The following is a 19,151-nucleotide window of genomic DNA, read 5'->3' on the forward strand; positions in this document are numbered from 1 at the left end:
TAGCCTTTATTTTTCACATGGTCTCTGTAACTCTACTACTTTACAAATGAATGCCTACATCTGCCTCCTGACTAAAAGTATACAAAATTATACTAATACTGTAATTAGAAGGACTATGTGGCAGTATGGAAAAATATGATTGTACTACTGCTATTAAAGAGAATGTTTCTGGTCTTAGGAAATACACAATGAAATATTTAATAGCAAAAAGAGTCCATTATCTCCAACTTAATCTCAAAGGGCTTAAAAAAATAAAACAAACCAATAGACACAAAAACACACACACACATGCACGTGCATACACACAGCTTCATCAAGTGGGGCAAAATGTAGATAATTGGCAAATATGGGTAAAGGATATATGGATTCCCCTTTACTATTCCTCCAATTTTCACTGAAATTACATCAAAATAAAAGGTTACCAAAGCAATTAGGCTTGTGAACAAAAATGGAAAAAAAATCCACAAAAATAAAAGCAATTTAAAAATGGAAAGGCTGTGTTTTATTTTTGTTAATAAACATTAAGTAGTTTTAATAATATAAACCAATTAACAGAAAAACATTCAAGTTTTTTGTCAGTGATAAAATGGAACTAGTGATAATAGGGTAAGTGTGAAGAGATGCCAGAGAGTAGCATGTTATGAGTTGAGTATGTGCTGTAACTCTAGATCAGTATATTTTTAAAAGTTTACAGCTGGGCGCGGCGGCTCACCGCTGTAATCCCAGGACTTTGTGAGGCTGAGGCGGGCCTCGGATCATCTGAGGTGGGGAGTTCAAGACCAGTCTGACCAACATGGAGAAACCCCTGTCTCTACTAAAAATACAAAATTAGCCAGGCATGCTGGCACATGCCTGTAATCCCAACTACTCAGGAAGGGTGAGGCAGGAGAATCGCTTGAACTCGGGAGGTGGAGGTTGCAGTGAGCCAAGATCGTGCCACTGCGCTCCAACCTGGGAAACAAGAGTGGAACTCCATCTCAAAAACAAAAATTTTAAAAAAGGTTACATGCCTCCTCCAGAAAATTTGCTAATGACAAAAAAACATAATACTTTAACTTAAACTTAGAAAATAAAGCAGAGTCCATCCAACTATAATGGGGAGTTACTATATTTAGGAAAATTACCTAGACTAAGCTTACTCAAAATATCCACATCTTTAATTGGGTCTGATAAACAGCAGTCAGCTATAGAAAATAAGTATTGACAATTTACAAGATTATGGACTTAACCTATGAAGAAATTACCAGTACATTAGCATAAAAGCCTACTGAATGCTATCTTAAGACCATAAAATCCTTAAATAAAAGTTTGTGTGCAATTAAGTGTCAAACAGTATTAGAAGTGAAGTTGCTAAAATACCACTGTGAAAAATATCTAATAAAAGTCAAAATTATTAAATACAACTTTAACAGCATTCATATTTAGGTTTCAAATGCTTAATACCATCAGATGGATTAGCACCTACTGAAAATGTAAAAGATGAAAGAATGCTTGCTTTCTTTCTTTTAATTTGGTTAGAATTCTTCAATTCAAATTTCAGAAACCTTTCTGTCTACCTTCAGGCAGTATACCACCATCTGCAAAGAAGCTGCCTGGAAAAGTTAATAAATATCCAAGACTATAAACTGTTACAACTTTATTGTAAAAATTGTATGCCAAATTAACACTGCAAAATGGTAGGGCAAAAGGGAAAAACAGAAAAATAGGATGATTTACAAATGGAAAAATTAAGAACAAAATCACTTCATATCTGGGTTTCTGTAAAAAGAAAAAACACATTCACCCAGAATTTTTATGCTGAAGAATATGAAATCAAACTCTATCCCAATAAAGCACAAAAATAACAAAAAATCACTTATCCCCACAAAATACTCAGAAAATTAAAAAGGGCTAATAATTACACATATGGAATGAATAAGACTAAATTCTAACACTGACGTATTTTAAAAACGCAACAACAAGCATTTTTATAAACATCACTGACCTTAAGTTAACCTTACCTTTTTATCTTCTTTCACTTTGTGGGTTTTCTTCTTCATCTTCTTATCATCTAACTCCTGGTCAGAAGTGATTGCAGGATTATCAATACCACCTTTCCAAGTTTCAACAGGAGAAAGAAGTGGATCTTCTTCACTTCCACGATGTCTTCCTTTTCTTTTTGTTTTAGAAGTGGTGAAAGCCTCATCATCACTGGCATCTGAATGTGTTCTTCTATAGTATGACTTGGCTTTACTAAACAAGGTTTTAGATTTGTATTTGTATTTTGAAGGCCTCCGTTCCCCATGACTTTTTGAGGTTCTATCAGAAAATCCGTTTTCTTCATCTCCTTGGGTATTATTTACAAATGAGTTTCGAATTTTAATGCGATTTTGACTATCATCTGGGACAACATAAATCTCATCAGAATAGCCCTTCTGTTTGAAAATTGTATCAATGGGTTCCGCATAGTTATCTGAAGGATCCATATCTTCAGGATGTGCCAAAGGCACCCGGGAAGTCTGCTTTCTTGGATTTTTACCAATACCAGCTTCAATTGTTTTTAAAAGGTTTGGATCCAGTTTTTTCACATTTGTCTTAGGTACAACTGGTTTAGGTTTAATAGGTGGAGGCACTTTATGGTTGCGTTCATGGTCATGACAGTTTGGGGTACTATGAATGGGATATTCATTTCCTTCCAAATCTAATCTATACCTGGAACGGTCACTAGGTGTTGGAAGCAACTGTACATCATCCCCAATTGGACTATAAGGAGGTGGTGCTTCTGTGTCATCATCTGAATCAGGGTAGTTATTATAGGGAAAACAGTCTCTGGGAGATGGTAGAAAAACATCTTCACTTTGATGGGTTGATTCCCTTGTATTATCAGACAAATAAGAATTTTCTATCATATTTTTTTTCTCTAGAACATCACTAAAAAACAGAGTAAAGACCTCAGTTTGCCGATGATACTGAGATAAAGAATACAATGCTGTAAATTTAGCAGTGATCTCAGTTGCAATGTGTTCTCCTTCAGTCATTAACTCTTTGATAGCTTCATTTTCAAAAAAATCTGCTTGGCTGTCAGTAACTGCCACCAGCTGTACAGGAATGGTGTCTTGAACTTCTGATAGAAATGCTCGAAGCATTCCCATTGATGCTTTCCGTTTTGCAGAGTAAACTAATATATACCCATGAACTAGTTCATCTTTTCTTACTCCAATTGAAGAGTGGTATGATAATATTGTGATCTGTATTCGCCTCCTTTTTTCACCAATGATTTTATCAAGCATTAGGGAATTATTCTGTCCAGCTTGAGCAGCACTGCAAGAATGAGAATCAAGGAAGGGTGAAAGAATAAGATCCACACTAAATGGATCTCCACACATGGCGCACATGACAATTCTCAGGTCAGCTTCTGATATGTCCTTATTGGCAGGAACTGGGCTCACCATATCCAAATTGTGTTTAACTGATTCCAATACTCCTCTTAGAGCTTGCTTTATTTGGGTTTCATTAAATTTACGAGGATAAGTACCAGCAGGTACATCTACAAAAGGACATTGTAACTTGTTTGCCAACTGCTGCCCTTGGTGCCTGAGAATTGGTAGATTCTTACTAATGGAATCTCTCTGATTAGCCAGAATTAATGTAAATGGAAGATTAGCCATGTATTTATCTTTTCTGATCTGAGAAGCTTCAGTTCTTATTTTCCCAATAAATTCCCCAATAAAACTCAATGACTCAATGGAATTAAATACACAGAAGCACCCATGTGGTTTAAAGGCGGCAGTCCATAACTGACTCAAAAAGTAAGGCGATTTGGCATCAACCGGCCGAAGATCAAGTTCATAAATTTTTCCATCTAAGGCATACTCATCATCAGTGGACTGTGTCCTTATCTCATTTGCTAGTTCTTGGGCAAGGCCATCCTTCCCTAAAATAAAAAGGTTAACTTTATCTATATTGGTACTATCGTGATATAATCTTAAGCGGCCGTGATCCAACTGTAAAAGACTACTAGCAAGTAACTGCTCCACTTTAATGTCTGTACAATTTTGACCACTAAGACATGTTTCTTTAGTGGGATGATAAACAAATCCTATATGCTTAAGTAGAAGAGATTCCCTATCAGGTGCAAGTTTCTGTAAAGCTTTATATCTAGGTTCTTCACTCAGAACTGTATGAATTTCACTCATTTTATCTGAACTGGGTGTTGCATTAAGATCTAAATCATAAAAAAGTTCAGAATGCTCAAAAAGCATTTCTTGAAACTCTTCTTTGGCTTTTTCAACTATTTCTCGCTGATGCCTACCATATACCTCTTTGCTATCAGCCTCAGTGATATATTTGAAGGCTTCATCCTCCATAACAAAGCACATAACTTCCTCCCACGGCTGCCCAGGTGAAATGAACTGAATTTTTTCCAAAGTCTTTTTGAATTTTTCCTTCATTTCTACCCTCCTCTTCTCGGATATTAGATGTTGTACATGGTTCTGATAGACTTTTTCAGCTTCTAAAGTGCTCAGGAGGTCAAATGGAATCCGCCTATCATTAATTTTGTCTATATGGTCAGTTTCATCCCAAGGTGTTTTTTCTAGCACCACAAAACATAACTGGAAATCTGCTCTCTTTTCCATTAACTTCAAAGCTTCTGACCAATTCAAATGTTCAATCTCTTCTAGATTTGGCAAAAGAGTGTTAAAAGCTCTTGGTAAAGTGTTTATATACTCTTCTCTCCTTTTTCTTATGTGTTCCTGTTTAAGTTGTTCTATATGTTTTGAGAATGCATTTCTGGCCTTTCTTGTTCCCTCTAAGTTGATGTATTCTTCATAATCAGGATGATTTTTTAATTTATTACTAACAGTTTTCCAAGTTGCATGATAATCTCTCACAGTCTGCACAAGTTTTTCAAACTTATCTGTTGCTGTGACAACAAGTTGTCTCTGTGTTTTATAAGCATCCAAATAGGGAATAATTTTAGGCTTGCTACGAGTTTTATCCAACATTTGTACCAGTGCAGTGAAACATGTTTCAATGTTGACATTAAATCGTGCTGATGTTTCCACTACAAGAAGGTTCTTTTTGTTTGAAGCAAATGCCTGAACTTCTCTAAGATAATGATCCACACATTCATCACATTTAGTTGCTGCTATTATTACAGGTTTTTTTGATTTTGATAACTGGACAAAAAGGTTATTCACAAATTTAAGTTGATCATCAAACTTCCTATTGCATCCCTGACTTACATCAATGCATAATAAAAATCCATCTACATTGAGCTTCCCTTCAGGCATTTGCTTCTGTTCAAAGTCTTGTTCTAAGCCTAGTTGATCAGTGCAAATGTACATTAGCTTTTCTGCTGACTGCAATTTAGATGCAGCTGCACGTTTTATATATGGTTGCAAATTCGTACTCCGATGAGGCAAGAAAGTCTGGTCATCAATGAACTCTGTTTGTTCAATGACATGAATTTTGCATTCTACTCCATCTTCACCATTTTGTATTATGTCACCCCAGTACAAAAAGTGATCATTGTTTACTACTCGTCCTCCAAAGTCAATGGTGCTAAGCACAGAAGTATGCTCTGGATAATACTCATCTGCTTTTGAGCGTACAAATCTATTGCACAAACAAGACTTTCCAACTCCACAGTTACCTTTGTCTTTTTCAGTCCCAGAGAGTCCAACTACACTGATGGTATAGGATGGGGGACGAGGCTCTTTGTTTTTTGCCATCATAACTCTCTTCTCATGTCTCTACATTCATAAAGGTAACCAGATATGCTTCTCATTCTGAAAATAAAATCATCTCAAAATACAGATCCCAAATTTCAGAACTGTATTTGGTTCTTTGTATTTCCCTCATTTCTGTGCAGAAACATCTTCAAGATCATAGGGATCATCTTCCTATAAAGAGGGGGGGGAAAAAAACAAATTTTAATCACCAATTACATACACTGAATTACAAATAACAAAGATGTTTACAACAAAGCACCATACAAGTTAATAATAATGATACATGTATTTTAAGAGGTAACTACATAAACAGTTTATGACTTACTGTTATAAATACACGATGACCTCAAAACATAAGGCAAACCTAACAAAATACAAAATCTAATGTAATGTCCCACAAACTTTAAAATAAACCTCTATTAAACTAAATGTACATTTAGCCTCTAATTACCTCTTCCTGTGAGTTTGCAAAAACAGCTAGTCCTTTCCACTCGCTTAATTTTCCTGCCTTCTGTCACTGGAGGCTATGCTGGTAATAACTAAAATGTACTAGTTGCCTTGCAACTCCCTCACAACTTAAAAATACAAAACAACCTGCTTTTTCTATTACAGGGTTCCTCAAAACTTATTCCTTAAAACAGAATTTCATAAGAATTTGGTAAGATTTTAGAATATAAAATTTTTTTCAATAAATTTCAATAGTCTTTTTAAAAAAATCTACCAAATGTTATGCCCCCCAAAAATTGACTATTTAAATACTTAAACAGAGAAAACAGAAATGAGTGAACACAATACAAATAATGATGGCATTTCCATAGATCATTGCTTCTTAAACTCTCTAAGGACCAAATTTTATTTCAAATCTATAAGACCAACTGCAAAATATAATGAAATTTATTTTTACATCGAAGCCTTGATTTTTTGTTAGATTCAAGAAACCTAAAACTGCCAAACTGATCCTAAATGCTCTTAATTCCTGGATATATTTCCTCTCAAAATAGTTACGAAGGGCACAAGGACCACATTTTGAGTAGCACCAAGCTAAATAATTTTAAAATGATATATCTGAGACAATCTTTTAGAATTATTTGATATGCTAGCAACACAAGATAACTTGTAAGAATTCCATAAAATTCAATTTTGATTACTTTTCATGTAGGTAATAAATTGGTCTTTTAAAAAAGTTTTTAAGAGATTCTTCACATTCTTTTGAGAACAAATTAAAAGAACCACATCATTTCCACCTCCAAATTTCACAAGATAGGAAAAAATCACTAGCAATGTACATCAGCACATATGAAAAGTATCCTCAATTCAGACAAAGAACAAACAAAAAAAATCTAAGAAAAGTAAGAAAAGACCACTTCCTCCCCTCTCCCACAAATACCTGCTAGTCCACTGACCTCTGTTGTAAGTAAACATCTATTTCAATTACACCAAACATATGTTATACTAACTAATTGTGAAGATAAACTGTGCTCATAATTTAAAATCTTGACTAATATTTCTGGTAAAATTATAATACATAATTTTTAAAAATAAAATTTCAGATTTATTCTCGTATTTTAGAAGCTTACTCCATCAATCTCAAGTAAGTATTAACTTTAATAGCCATCTGACAGTCAAACAAAATATATATTAGGTTCACTTTTGTAGTAAATATTACTATATTGAAGCGGCAATACAAGGAAGTGGAAACCATGTGTAAATACAACTGATTTCAAAATCGGACTCCTATCATTTACTAGTTGATGACAACAGTAAAGCCCTAAAACTCTTAAATATAGTTCCTTCATCTATAAAACAGGGCTATATCTATAAATCATTTTTTAAAATGTGAAGTGCCTAGTGAAGAGGCTTAATAAATATTAGTTCCAGGTCTTTATTTGATTCTTGGAACCATGGGAAGCTGCTTAAGATTTATGAAAAATAATGTGATGAGACTTGTGACTCACAAATATTTATGTGACAGCAGTGTATACATGTAGTAAAGGAAACTAGGGCAGTCCCATCCAATCCTATTAACTTTTTTTATTAACTAAAATTTTTACAAATCTTAATCTGGCCAAAGTGAAAATTTGTACCTAGCATCAACTTTAACATTCTTTACCTGAACTGTGTAAAAGAACAAGTGAACACTTTGTTTATGGATATTACAGAGAAGAAAACATAGTATATTCTGGACAACAAAGTTATATATACAGTGACATAAAGGAACTTAGTATGGAAAACAGCACAATGATTCCATACCTAACAATTAATTAATTGCAAAATGTTGAAAACACAAGAGAATACAAGATCTATTCCTTTTCATTAGAAAAGCAAAACCTGCAGATGATATACTTATCAAAAGAAGACTTATCTGGTGATTACTTTGGGGAATTTTTACAGTACAGTAAAAACACTACAGTTACATAATGAAATACAACTCTTTATTAAACAAACATCTATTCTGAAAACTAACAGTAATTCAAAGATGTTTTTAAAAGTAAAACCATCCCTTGTCTTCAAGTCACATATGCTTACCCAAATAATGTAATTCTGAATACTATTACTCATTAAGACTCACTTCTGCTGTCCAATAGCATAAACCCCAAAACACTGAGATATACTCTATATGTTAAGATAGAAAGGTAAAGCAGAAATGAAAATACTCTCTCATAAAATGTATTTTTAAAGTTTCAGAAACAAAAGGGTCTTAAATGAAGAATGGAGGCATTAAGTCATCACCCTTTCATTGGTCACTGAAAACTGGAAAGCTTTTTATTTGACAGAAATAAAAACTATAATGAGGTTAAAATTTAATACCAAGGCTTCAACACATCCTCATTCATTTGACACCGGCAATTTGAATCTTAAGTGTTCATGTTTAAATTAAAAATAAGGTAATTTCACATGACTTCTATGGTTTCCACAACAATTCACAGTAAAATGCCCATTAGATACAGGGAGGAACATCCTTATCCTTCTAACAAGGCTGTTAAGCAGACTACCTGCTGGTATTTTGAAATCAACTCCAGAGCTTATGTCGTGAGTCACCATATAGTGATTTTCAAACTGTGACAGAAAAATTCTTCCACCTAGATGTGGGAAGGGTGCTGGAAGAGTCCTTCCAGCTCTCACCAGAGGGGTGCCTTCCTTATCTGATTTATAGGTTTACTTAATTCAAGAGGCTTTGGTTTGAAAACAAAAGCAAAAAAAGGTAGGGGAGTGGGTAGAAGAGTTTGAGAAACCACAAAAAGAAATTGTTGTCACCTTGTCCTCAAAAGCATTTGGCTATTTGTTTGAATGAGTATGGTATTATCACCTCAATGGACAAAGGATCTCATGAAGTTGGCTGTAACACGTTTTAAGGGAATTTCATTTCAAACACTGAGATAGTTCATATATATATACAAATTATCCATTGGCCCCTTACATCCAGATCAAAACTGTCCTCTTCAAGCAATTTTTTTTTCAGTGCTAAGAACAAAAAAAAATTATGTTTTTTTCATGCTCCCATTAATAAACTAATGGCCAGTGTCTTCAATTATATGAAGGCTATTTGAGTTAATTCAAAAACTCCTTTCAGTCTTAACATCTATGTCAATCATGCACATCTTTTCTATTTTTGACATAAGCTTACTTTCATGCAACTTGCTCTTCTAGCATCATGTTTATTTTTACTGATGAAGAAACCAAGACAAAAGTAGCAATAACCTATTAGAAATTACAAGGTTAGAAGGAAAATCTCTTCATTTCCAATCTTTTACTTTTTTAAGCAATAGTGCTGCTTTTAATAGCTTGCAGTACAGTCTCTCATTCTGCCTTTAAGATTATCTTTAGGATAATCTTATAGAAATTATTTATATAGAATTCCTTATAGAAATTAAAATTGTGTCAAAATGAAACTATCTTCACAACTAAGTTTTCTAAGACATTTTACTAGACCATTGAAACACCGCATCCTCCTTTGCAAATCAAGAAAAAAAAGTTCTACGAGGAATCCAAAAAAATTTTTTTAAAAATCTCAATAAATCAGAACAAACTAAAACACGTACCTTTTCACAAACTGATGCATTCATTAATACAAGGTATGTATTTAAAAATATTTTACGCTTTTAAATTATTATACCATGTCAGGAAATTCCTAACGGTCCTATCTTTAAAATATATCCTTAACTTTTCAGTTTTTTCTACTTTTACTGCTCTCACCCATCAATATCTCTGGCCCAAGATAACTCCAAAGTCTTCTAAACTAACTCCTCTGCTTCACTCCTGCTCCCTTTTCCCAGTCTATTCGTATCAGAGCAGCCAGAGTGCTCCTTTTAAAACATAAATCAGAGCTTCCCACTCTTTTGTTTAAAACTCTCGAGTACTGCTAAAAATAAAAAGCAAGTCCTTTCAATGGCTTACTACAAGATCTTCTCCAACCCTCTCTTACCTCTCTGGCTTCCCCTAATACTATTCTACCCTTCTCATTCTGCTTCAATCACACTGGAGGAAGACAACATGCTAAGGCATGTTCTTGCCTTTGCACTAAACTTTTCACAATATCCCCAAAGACCCCACTGGTAACTCTTTACCCTCCTAACTTCCTATACACCTTATTATGTCATTAACTCTATCCCTCTCTGCATCCCATTCGTAATAAAAGAGTCACAAGGCACAAACCTTCATTTCACCAGTATATCAAAAGCCTACAATAGTGCCTCCCACATAATAGCTACTAATTCAATGCATAAATCCTAATTTAAACTCAAATACTTAGTCAAAAATGAAACCATGAGAACGAAAGCTAACTATAATCTATAATAATGTATTTAGCCAGCATAACAATCTAATTTTAATTTATGACATCTTAAAAAAATTTTTTTTCAAAAGTGAAGTTGAGTGCAACCCCAAATATAGTTAATTCAAAATTTTTGGCTGTTTATAGACTTTTGCAGAATCACAAAATTTATGATAAGAAATTACATTTCCAAGACCTAATTACACAGAAGGAACTTTGTAATTACATGCTCTATCTTCTTTAAATCAAATAAATATCCCTTATGTAAACAAATATTCAAAAGAAACAAGAACAAAGCCCAAAGATTATCATATATTCTACAACCTTAGGCAAACTTGTCGGAAACAGTTGAAGAATAAAATAATCAACTGCACACTAAAAGATGAGTAATTTGTTCAGCAGCAATAGAAAACAACAACAAAAAAAGATGAACAGAGTGTAATACTGATGCATTACTTTTCTGTTTTTTGTTTGTTTTGAGATAGGCCTCTTAATCTGTCATCTAGGCTGGAATGCAGTGGCATGATCATAGCTCACGGCAGCCCTGAACTCCTGCGCTCAGGTGATCCTCTCATCTCAGCCTCCTGTCTAGTTAGGACTATAGGTATGCACCACCACACCCAGCTAATATTTAAAAATTATTTTGTAGAGAGGGGTTCTCCTTATGTTCCCCAGGCTGGTCTCAAACTCCTGGACTCAAGCAATCCTCTTCCATTAGCCTCCCAAGGTATGGGGATTACAGACGTAAGCCACCTCCCAGCCTGCCTTTTCTTAATGTTGCTATTTCTGGTAAATTTATCAATGCTGTGAAAAGTGAGAAGAAATCAAAAAGTCATTTTAACACACATAAAATAGCTAAGTAATTCAACAATGTAATACCTGTAGGAGAGGAACTCATATTCCATAATCTCTTTTTTTTTTTTAAATAGGGTCTCACTGTCACCCAGTCTGGAGTGCAGTGCAGTGGCAGGATCATAGCTTACTGCAGCCTCAAATGCCTGGGCTCAAATGATCCTCCTTTCTCAGCCTTCTAAGCAGCTGTGAATACAGATGTGCACCACCACACATAGGTAATTTTTAAATTTTTTTGTAGGGAGTCTCACTATGTTGTGGTCTCAAAGTCCTGAATTCAGAATAATACTTCACCTTTGAACCACAGTTTATACCACAAAGCACACAATTTTTATGCTGAAATGCGCCCTAAAAAGTCATTATTCCTATGAATTAGTCTTGAAACATATAATCAGGCAAATGAAGAGAGAACCAACCTGTCAAAACTTTGAACAAACTATGTGGTGACTAAATAACCTAGAAGCATTGGGATTTTTGTTTTGGAATCATATCTACAGCAACAGTGCCTGACACACAGCGAGTGCTCAGTAAATATTTGATGAATAAATGACTTAATCTCCAGACTAAGAATACTCAGCTTCCAAACCACTAAATAATCCTGAACACTTAACAACAATTACGTACTGCTTTGGGCCCATTACATCTAGTACAGCAAAATATACTAACATAAAAAGTCCAGTTTTTTCCCCTAAGACTATAATGTGATCATTAACACACATTGTGGGTATATAAACAGTAAGCCTAAAGGTTTGTAGTACTTCGAGGGTCCAACTGGAAAGTACTCTGGGAGTTTGGCAAACCCACACAGCAAAGGTAAATCTGCTTTTACCTATTTTTATCTTCTGATATTTCAATTTGTTGGAAAAAAAAACTTCACTGCTGAAAATATGCAAAAAACCAATGACCAAAACTATTCCCAAACACATTAACTTCCACCCTATTATTTAATCTACACCCTACTCTGATAACATGTTATTTCCCTGAGGCCTTGGTGTGCAAGTCATTCTAAATTCTTTCATTTCAGTATGGAAAACAGAAGGACCAAAGGTCATCCCATGTTCATCAACCTAGGTAAACAACCGTAGTATTTATTTACTGTGCTTAGCTACTATCGGTTTAACTTTGTCAGGGATTTCCAATGTATGAAGGTACATATAGGAAAGTCTACCAAGCCAGTAACTATGGCTTGGTAGTTCACCTCCCTTCCAGTGTCTGGGTCCTTTTCTCTCCACCTTGGAGAACTGAGAAGTGGGGAGAAGGGCATAATTTGACATGCAATATTACAATGCCATATAGTAGAGGAACCGTCATTTTCATTATACAAACAACTTTAGGTAAGGCTTAACAACTTTTAAAATGAGAGCACCTGATTGAAAAAGAATATCAACAAGAGGTATAAGCTTTAAAGTAAGTATGCATTAAGAAAAAAAAAAACAAAAAACTGAAAAGCACTTTCCACACTATATTATTAAAACGCATAATAATAAATAGTACCATAGCTGAGGAGATAAAGGCAATGTGTTATACCATGGTACTAATAAATGCAACAGGAATTCAAAGAAATGAAAGTGCAAGTTGAAACAACTCAGGGTTTGGAAAACTTTTTCTGTAAAGGGCCAGGCAGTAAATATTTTAGGCTTTGCATGTTGCACAGCGTCTGTCACACTACTCAACTCTGCTGTCATACTGCAAAAGCAGTCATAGACTATACTTAAATGAATGACCATGGTTATGTTATAGTAAACTTTACTTAGGAAAATCTGAATTTCATGTAATTTTCACATATCACAAAATATTATTCTTTTAATTTGCCCCCCAACCATTTCAAAATGCAGAAAGCCATTTTACAAAAATAGAGAGCAGGTAAGATTTGGCCCAGAAGCCATAGTTTGCAGATCCCTGAAACAGATGAATGGTTTCAATGATGAGGAAGGATTTGAGTAAGCCTTAAAAAACAGACGAGATTTGGATTGTAAAGTCGTCTCTCCAGGTGTACAATTAGGGTAGAATGGCTGAGCACGGTACCCATGTTGGAAAGAAATACTGTTTTGAACACATAAGTTATGACCCTAGGTCTCAAGGGAAAACAAGAGTTAGACCTTGTCATAAGCAATAGAGAAGCACTACAGATTAGTCTAGAAGAGGAATACAACACTGGGCACACAGCCCAAGAGACAGAAAAATACTACAGGCTAAAAGCTCTCGAACTATCATAGAATTTAGAAGAGCAATCCAGCTGGCGTGGTGGCTCACGCCTGTAATCTCAACACTTTGGGAGGCCAAGGTGGGCAGATCACTTGAGGTCAGGAGGTCAAGACCAGGCCGACCAAGATGGTGAAATTCCATCTCTACTAAAAATACAAAAATTAGCCAGGTGTGATGGCATGTGCCTGTAATCTTAACTACTCAGGAGGCTGAGGTAGGAGAATAGCTTGAACCCAGGAGGCGGGGGTTACAGTGAGCTGAGCGCCACTGCACTCCAGCCTGGGTGACAGAGCAAGACCCCATCTCAAATAAATAAATAAATAAATAAATAAATGAGCAGTGCAAGAGAAAGAGAGCTTGGGAACTGGCTACTAGACACAAGAAATAAAAGACAACACATTAAGCCAGTGTTTCTTAATGAAAAACTAATCAGTTTCAGCAATAGATGGTGGTTCATTTGACTTTCAGGTGTTATTTCCAAAGACAGATGAAACTTCGGTAATGAAACAAGGCACGTTTAGGATTATTAACACAAATTTCAGCATCATAAACTTTAGAAAATTACCTATGAGACCATTTGGTGTAATACTCTTATTTTCTAAAGAAAATATATGAAGAATTAGCTACTTGTTTAATACAGAAGAGTAGAAATCTAGATCTTAAATTCTCTAGATCAGGGGTCCCCAACTCCAGACTGGTACCCATCTGTGGCTTATTAGGAACTGGGCTGCACAGCAGGAGGTGAGGGGTGGCCTGGAAAGCGGGCATTACCACCTGAGCTCCACCTCCACAGTAGCAGTAGATTCTCAGAGGAGCAAGAACTGTAGATTGCTTGCTTCCTTTGTGAATCTAACTAATTAATGCCTGATGACCTGAAGTGGAACAGTTTCATCCCAAAACCACACCCCCAATTCCATGAAAAAACTGTCTTCCACAAAACCAGTCCCTGGTACCAAAAAGGATCGCGGCTCTAGATTATAGTAATGTTAATTTTTTATTAGTTCTCTAAAAGAGGTATTACCGTGGCTCTCAAAAGGTAAGTATAAAAAGAAACAAACAATTTTGAATCAGTAAAAGAACATGATCAACAGAAAGAAAATAAACAAATTATGCCATATCAGAAGCCAAGGTAAGAGTTTTTCCAAGGCTGTTTGACAAGCCAAATACAGTAACTAGACAAATAGTTACGCCAAGGTTACGTGTTTATTTCCACATCACCCCTTCTATCACTCTTGCATTGATACCTTCCCCAAATCTTTCACTCTGGCTCATAAGATACAAAACTGATGCTCTTTCATTTTTACCTTTTTTTTTGAAACGGAGTCTCACTCTGTCGCCCGGGCTGGAGTGCAGGGGCGCAATCTCTGCTCACTGCAAGCTCCGCCTCCCGGGTTCACACCACATTCTACTGCCTCAGCCTCCCGAATAGCTGGGACTACACATTTTTATATTATATTTTCTTCCCATCTGCTAATCTGTCCTCTACTTATCTGTGCTTTCAGTCCACACTGTCATTAACTTACCTAAATGTCTTTTTCCCCCTTCACTACCCCAATTGTGTGCTACTTCCAAGTAATACTTCCTTTAGCTAAATACCTTTCTACTAACCTTTAAATCAGTATGTAATTCAAGTAATACTTCCTTTAGCTAAATTCCTTTCTACTAACTTTTAAATCAGTATGTATTTCCCTGTATATACCTCAAATTCTTAAAGTGTCATGCTTGCTGTCTCTCCACAAAAGTTAAAAGATCTTTTAAGGGAGTAATATTTTATACTTTTTGTATCACTCAGTGCCTCGCTGCTCAATAAAATATTGGTCAGGGATAATAAAACAGGCTAAGGCTAATCTAACACTAGAAAAATGAATATCTATTTTTACCATTAACTCTTCATGATGAAAAGCTTGAGACTCTAAGCAAGTGACATACTAGTCAAATTTTAACCATGAAATTACAAGGTTATGCTCTTTTTCCCAAGTAATAATTCTACGAAGTAAAACATACATATATGACCAAGCATTAACAATCTGTTTCATTTCACTGCAAATCTAAGTATTGTAGACAGCTTCCAAAACACAGTAGGGGGGAAAAAAAAAGATTACCCTTTTTGGTTCTCTCTTACATCTAAACTCCTACTTGCAATTAAAACTCAAAATGTTTCTTCTTCTATGACGGATTCCCAGAGGTCCTGAGAAAAACAGGCATTCTTTTTTCTTCACATCTTAATACTTTTAACTATTTACTCCTTTACACAGCTTGAGCTATTATACCTGTATCTAATTTATCTTGGTAATTCCAGGGTTGGCACATAGTAAGCGCTAAATAAAAGTAATCTGAACTAATGAATAACAAATCAGAGACTTAAAAAAAGTTAATGTAGATGGTTTTTTTTTTTTTTTTTAGGGGCTTTTTCTTAAACTTTAAGTTCAGAGGCACACGTGCAGTTTGTTATAAAGGTAAACTCATGTCAAGGGGGTTTGTTGTTACCCAGGTATTAAGCCTAGTACCCATTAGCTATTTTTCTTATATTTAAATAATAAATATTTTTCTTGTATTTAATTAAGTTAAATATTCTTATATTTAAATACAATACATTTAATACATAAAAACAGAAGCTGTCCTGGTTTGGGAGGGTGGGTTGTCATAGGAAGTCTCAAGGAATCTAGGAAAAAACCCACAGGAATCCAAGGAACAGAGTTTGAAAACCAATTAAAGTTCGTACTTAAAATTCTTAGCATTGAAGCGTTTTTCTTAATTTCTAATATGGTTTTTCCTACTTCAATAAAATGATCGACAAAAGCCTGCACTTAAGAGCCTGATTACTCAAATTACTGAATGATGAATCACTTTATTGATGTTTCTTCACAGTTCTTTTAGAAATTAAATTCCCTTGGTGTACTTTAAATATATAGTACAAGTATCTTTTAGAGACATAGACATCACTAAAACAGAACATTGTACAATCCTTCTTCAGCCAATTATATTACTGCACACCTTTTTGGTATGCAAAGAAAAAACTGCGGACCATACGACCCAAATAAATAGTTCTTAAAATAGTATCTATGGAAACTAGAGTTGTGACAAAACTTATTCTGTAGCTACCAAGAAAATCTCTATTATGCCATTTCATATTTAAGAAGTGATCACTAAAGGCCAACACTCATCTTACATCCTGCTAATGATGGAAAAGTTTAGTAAAGTCTTTATGAGACCTTTTTCTTCAATTAAAAAAGCGAGTTAGAAAACTTATTATAAGCTGTATCGCTACATCAAATCCAAAAATGGAATGCAAATACAATATTCATTCCTTAAATAATCTTACCTTTCAAGGTCAAAATAACTCTCCAAAAAAACGTGCTAATACGCTTTTCAAACACAAGTAAGAAGGGAAGATGGTTTTCAAAACACTTAAGATAAGTATTTTGTGACATAATTAAGGTAATAATTTTGGAACACATTTTAAAAATTGCTAAGGTCGTTTAAATGGGGAGGGGCACTACAAAACTCCTAAAGATAACAGAATTCTGCCACAATTCTTACATCAAAGGGTAACCCACTTCACTCCCCAGTACTCTTAATAATTAATGCACAGAGAATGGCAAAATAAGACATGTTGATCTGGGTTTAAAAACGTAGCCTACACAAGACAACCAAATCAATAGTTATTTAATCATCTGTACCGTCTGATTCTGCTTTAAGTCAATTAGATCAATAGTGCTATTTCTTGAAAGTTACAAGCATAGGTATGCGCAGCCTTTCACTCCAGTGTGTTTAGTCATAAATTGCTCCAGTATCTTTGCAAGTTTTTGGTGACACATACTTACCACTCTTTGTACTATAGATAAAGGTAATGGAGGTCAATTAGTATACAAAGGATAGATGAAAGCAAAAAATGAGAAAGGAATTTAAAATGAAAGCAAAATCTTACTCAGAAAACTGTCCAGTAGGTTACCTATACGGTTAGTATGGTTATCTACAAACACTGAATAAGAATACCGTTTTATGGTATTAAAGTACAAATAAACTGGAATTAACAGCAAAAGGTTTCATTAACATATTTTTAAACCAAACATTATTCCAAATGTCTAATCGTTGCATCTAGATGAAATTTTTGTTAGGAGAACCATTTTAAATGGAAATGTAGAGCAATCTCCCATGAAGTGAACCAGATCCTTCAGGCGGATAAACACCATCTAACACCTAACTGTTCTAACTGAATACTGGTTCTGGACTTAAGTGGAACTGACAAACTCGACCCCCCCCCGCCCCACCCGCCACCTGTAGAAGGCAACATAAGTAAGTACTAGTAAATACAGCGAAGCATTTTGCTGTTTTACACCTGAATATTTTTTTAAAAAAAAATTCAGTTTCCTACCTATCACAAAGGAAAAAGTAAATGATCGATGAGAATTTAAACTTAAAACGTGAGCACAAACCCATCTATATGCCTATCTTGCTCTGTCTCAAAATATTTGAATTCCCATTTATTAAGTAAGCTATGGCCAAATCCGAATTTCTATCACATGGTAGAAGTATAAGCGTCTCCCCTACAACTTTCTCGGGATTTTACTAAATGTCCTAATAACAGTTTGCCCTTACTTCCGTGCACCTTTCAACCTCAGCTACCCCCGTGCCTTCAGCTCTCCTGCATTTCTAATAACGCTGGAGAGGGAGGGTGAGAGGGAGTATTTCTGTGTGGATAAGTGCGCGCGCGCTCCCGCGCGGCTCCCCACCCCCCACCCCGATACTTTTCTTTAGTGGAAAGAGAAGAAGAATCTGGAGGTTATTCTAGCGAAAACTCAGTATCAAAGCCTCAACCCAGTCGCAGTCAGCCCATAGGACTCTGGGCTCTGGTTGCGCAGTACAACTTCTCAGATCTTACTCCAAGCTTCAAAGCGGATGGAAAATTGGTGAAGAGAACCCAGGGAGGAGTCGGGGAGATGAGGGAAAGTGAAAGGGCCGATCCCCCTACAAGGCGTTTAAGTTTGCAACCGAGACTGTTTCCGAGAATCTCCACCCGCCCCGTGTACCCCCTTCCAGGTGGAACTCGTTAACAGCAGCAACCCGGCCAACGGACACCGCCACCTCGCCTCCCGATGGACCACCCGAGACCCGAGCAAGTGAGGCGACGGGCGAGAGCGGACGCCTGGCGGGGCCGGCGATCCCCGGCCAGCACCAGGCCTCCGCCGACCCTGGCCCCGTCACCTGTGGAGAAAGCACCCCCTCCCCCGGCCTCTCTGCCCTTCACGCCGACCGTATCCCTAACGCTGCAGCTGCTGCCCGCCCGGCCTGCGAAAACCGAATGCAACGCCAGGCTCCCCTCGGCGGCCGCGGGGCCCCAGCCCCTTCAACTGGTTACAACCGGCAGCGGCGACCGAGCGGGGCAGCTAGCCGCAGGAGGGTCCCCGTCCGGGAGGGGGCAGGCAGGCTCGGAGGAGCGGGAGCCGCAAGGTCCTACCTAACAACGTCGGTCTCCTCCGTCTCCACCTCAACGGCAGCGGCTCCGGCGGTGACGGCGGCAGCGACATTCCTGGGGAGCGCTCCCGCCGCCGCCGCCTCCTCCTCCACTCTCTGCTCGCCTCTCTTCCCCGGCGCGTTCACCGAGCGGC

General features: G+C 36.4%; 1 protein-coding gene across 3 annotated transcripts in view; it reads right to left on the minus strand.

Annotated features, from left to right (window-relative positions):
- Positions 1-19,151, minus strand: part of ARHGAP5 (Rho GTPase activating protein 5) — a 72,225-nt gene that overhangs the window by 51,829 nt on the left and 1,245 nt on the right. For 2 of the 3 annotated variants that reach the window (XM_011999521.1, XM_011999519.1), the window contains exons 1-2: positions 19,001-19,151; positions 2,001-5,885 (exon numbers count right to left, since the gene is read on the minus strand). In XM_011999521.1, the coding sequence (XP_011854911.1) occupies positions 2,001-5,717 (3,717 nt within the window). In that variant the 5' untranslated portion in view covers positions 5,718-5,885; positions 19,001-19,151. The remainder of the gene's footprint in view (positions 1-2,000; positions 5,886-19,000) is intronic. The other variant, XM_011999520.1, reaches the window with a different exon arrangement.

Source organism: Mandrillus leucophaeus, unplaced genomic scaffold (genome assembly GCF_000951045.1).
Source record: "Mandrillus leucophaeus isolate KB7577 unplaced genomic scaffold, Mleu.le_1.0 Scaffold596, whole genome shotgun sequence".
In the NCBI taxonomy this organism is placed as follows: Eukaryota; Metazoa; Chordata; class Mammalia; order Primates; family Cercopithecidae; genus Mandrillus; species Mandrillus leucophaeus.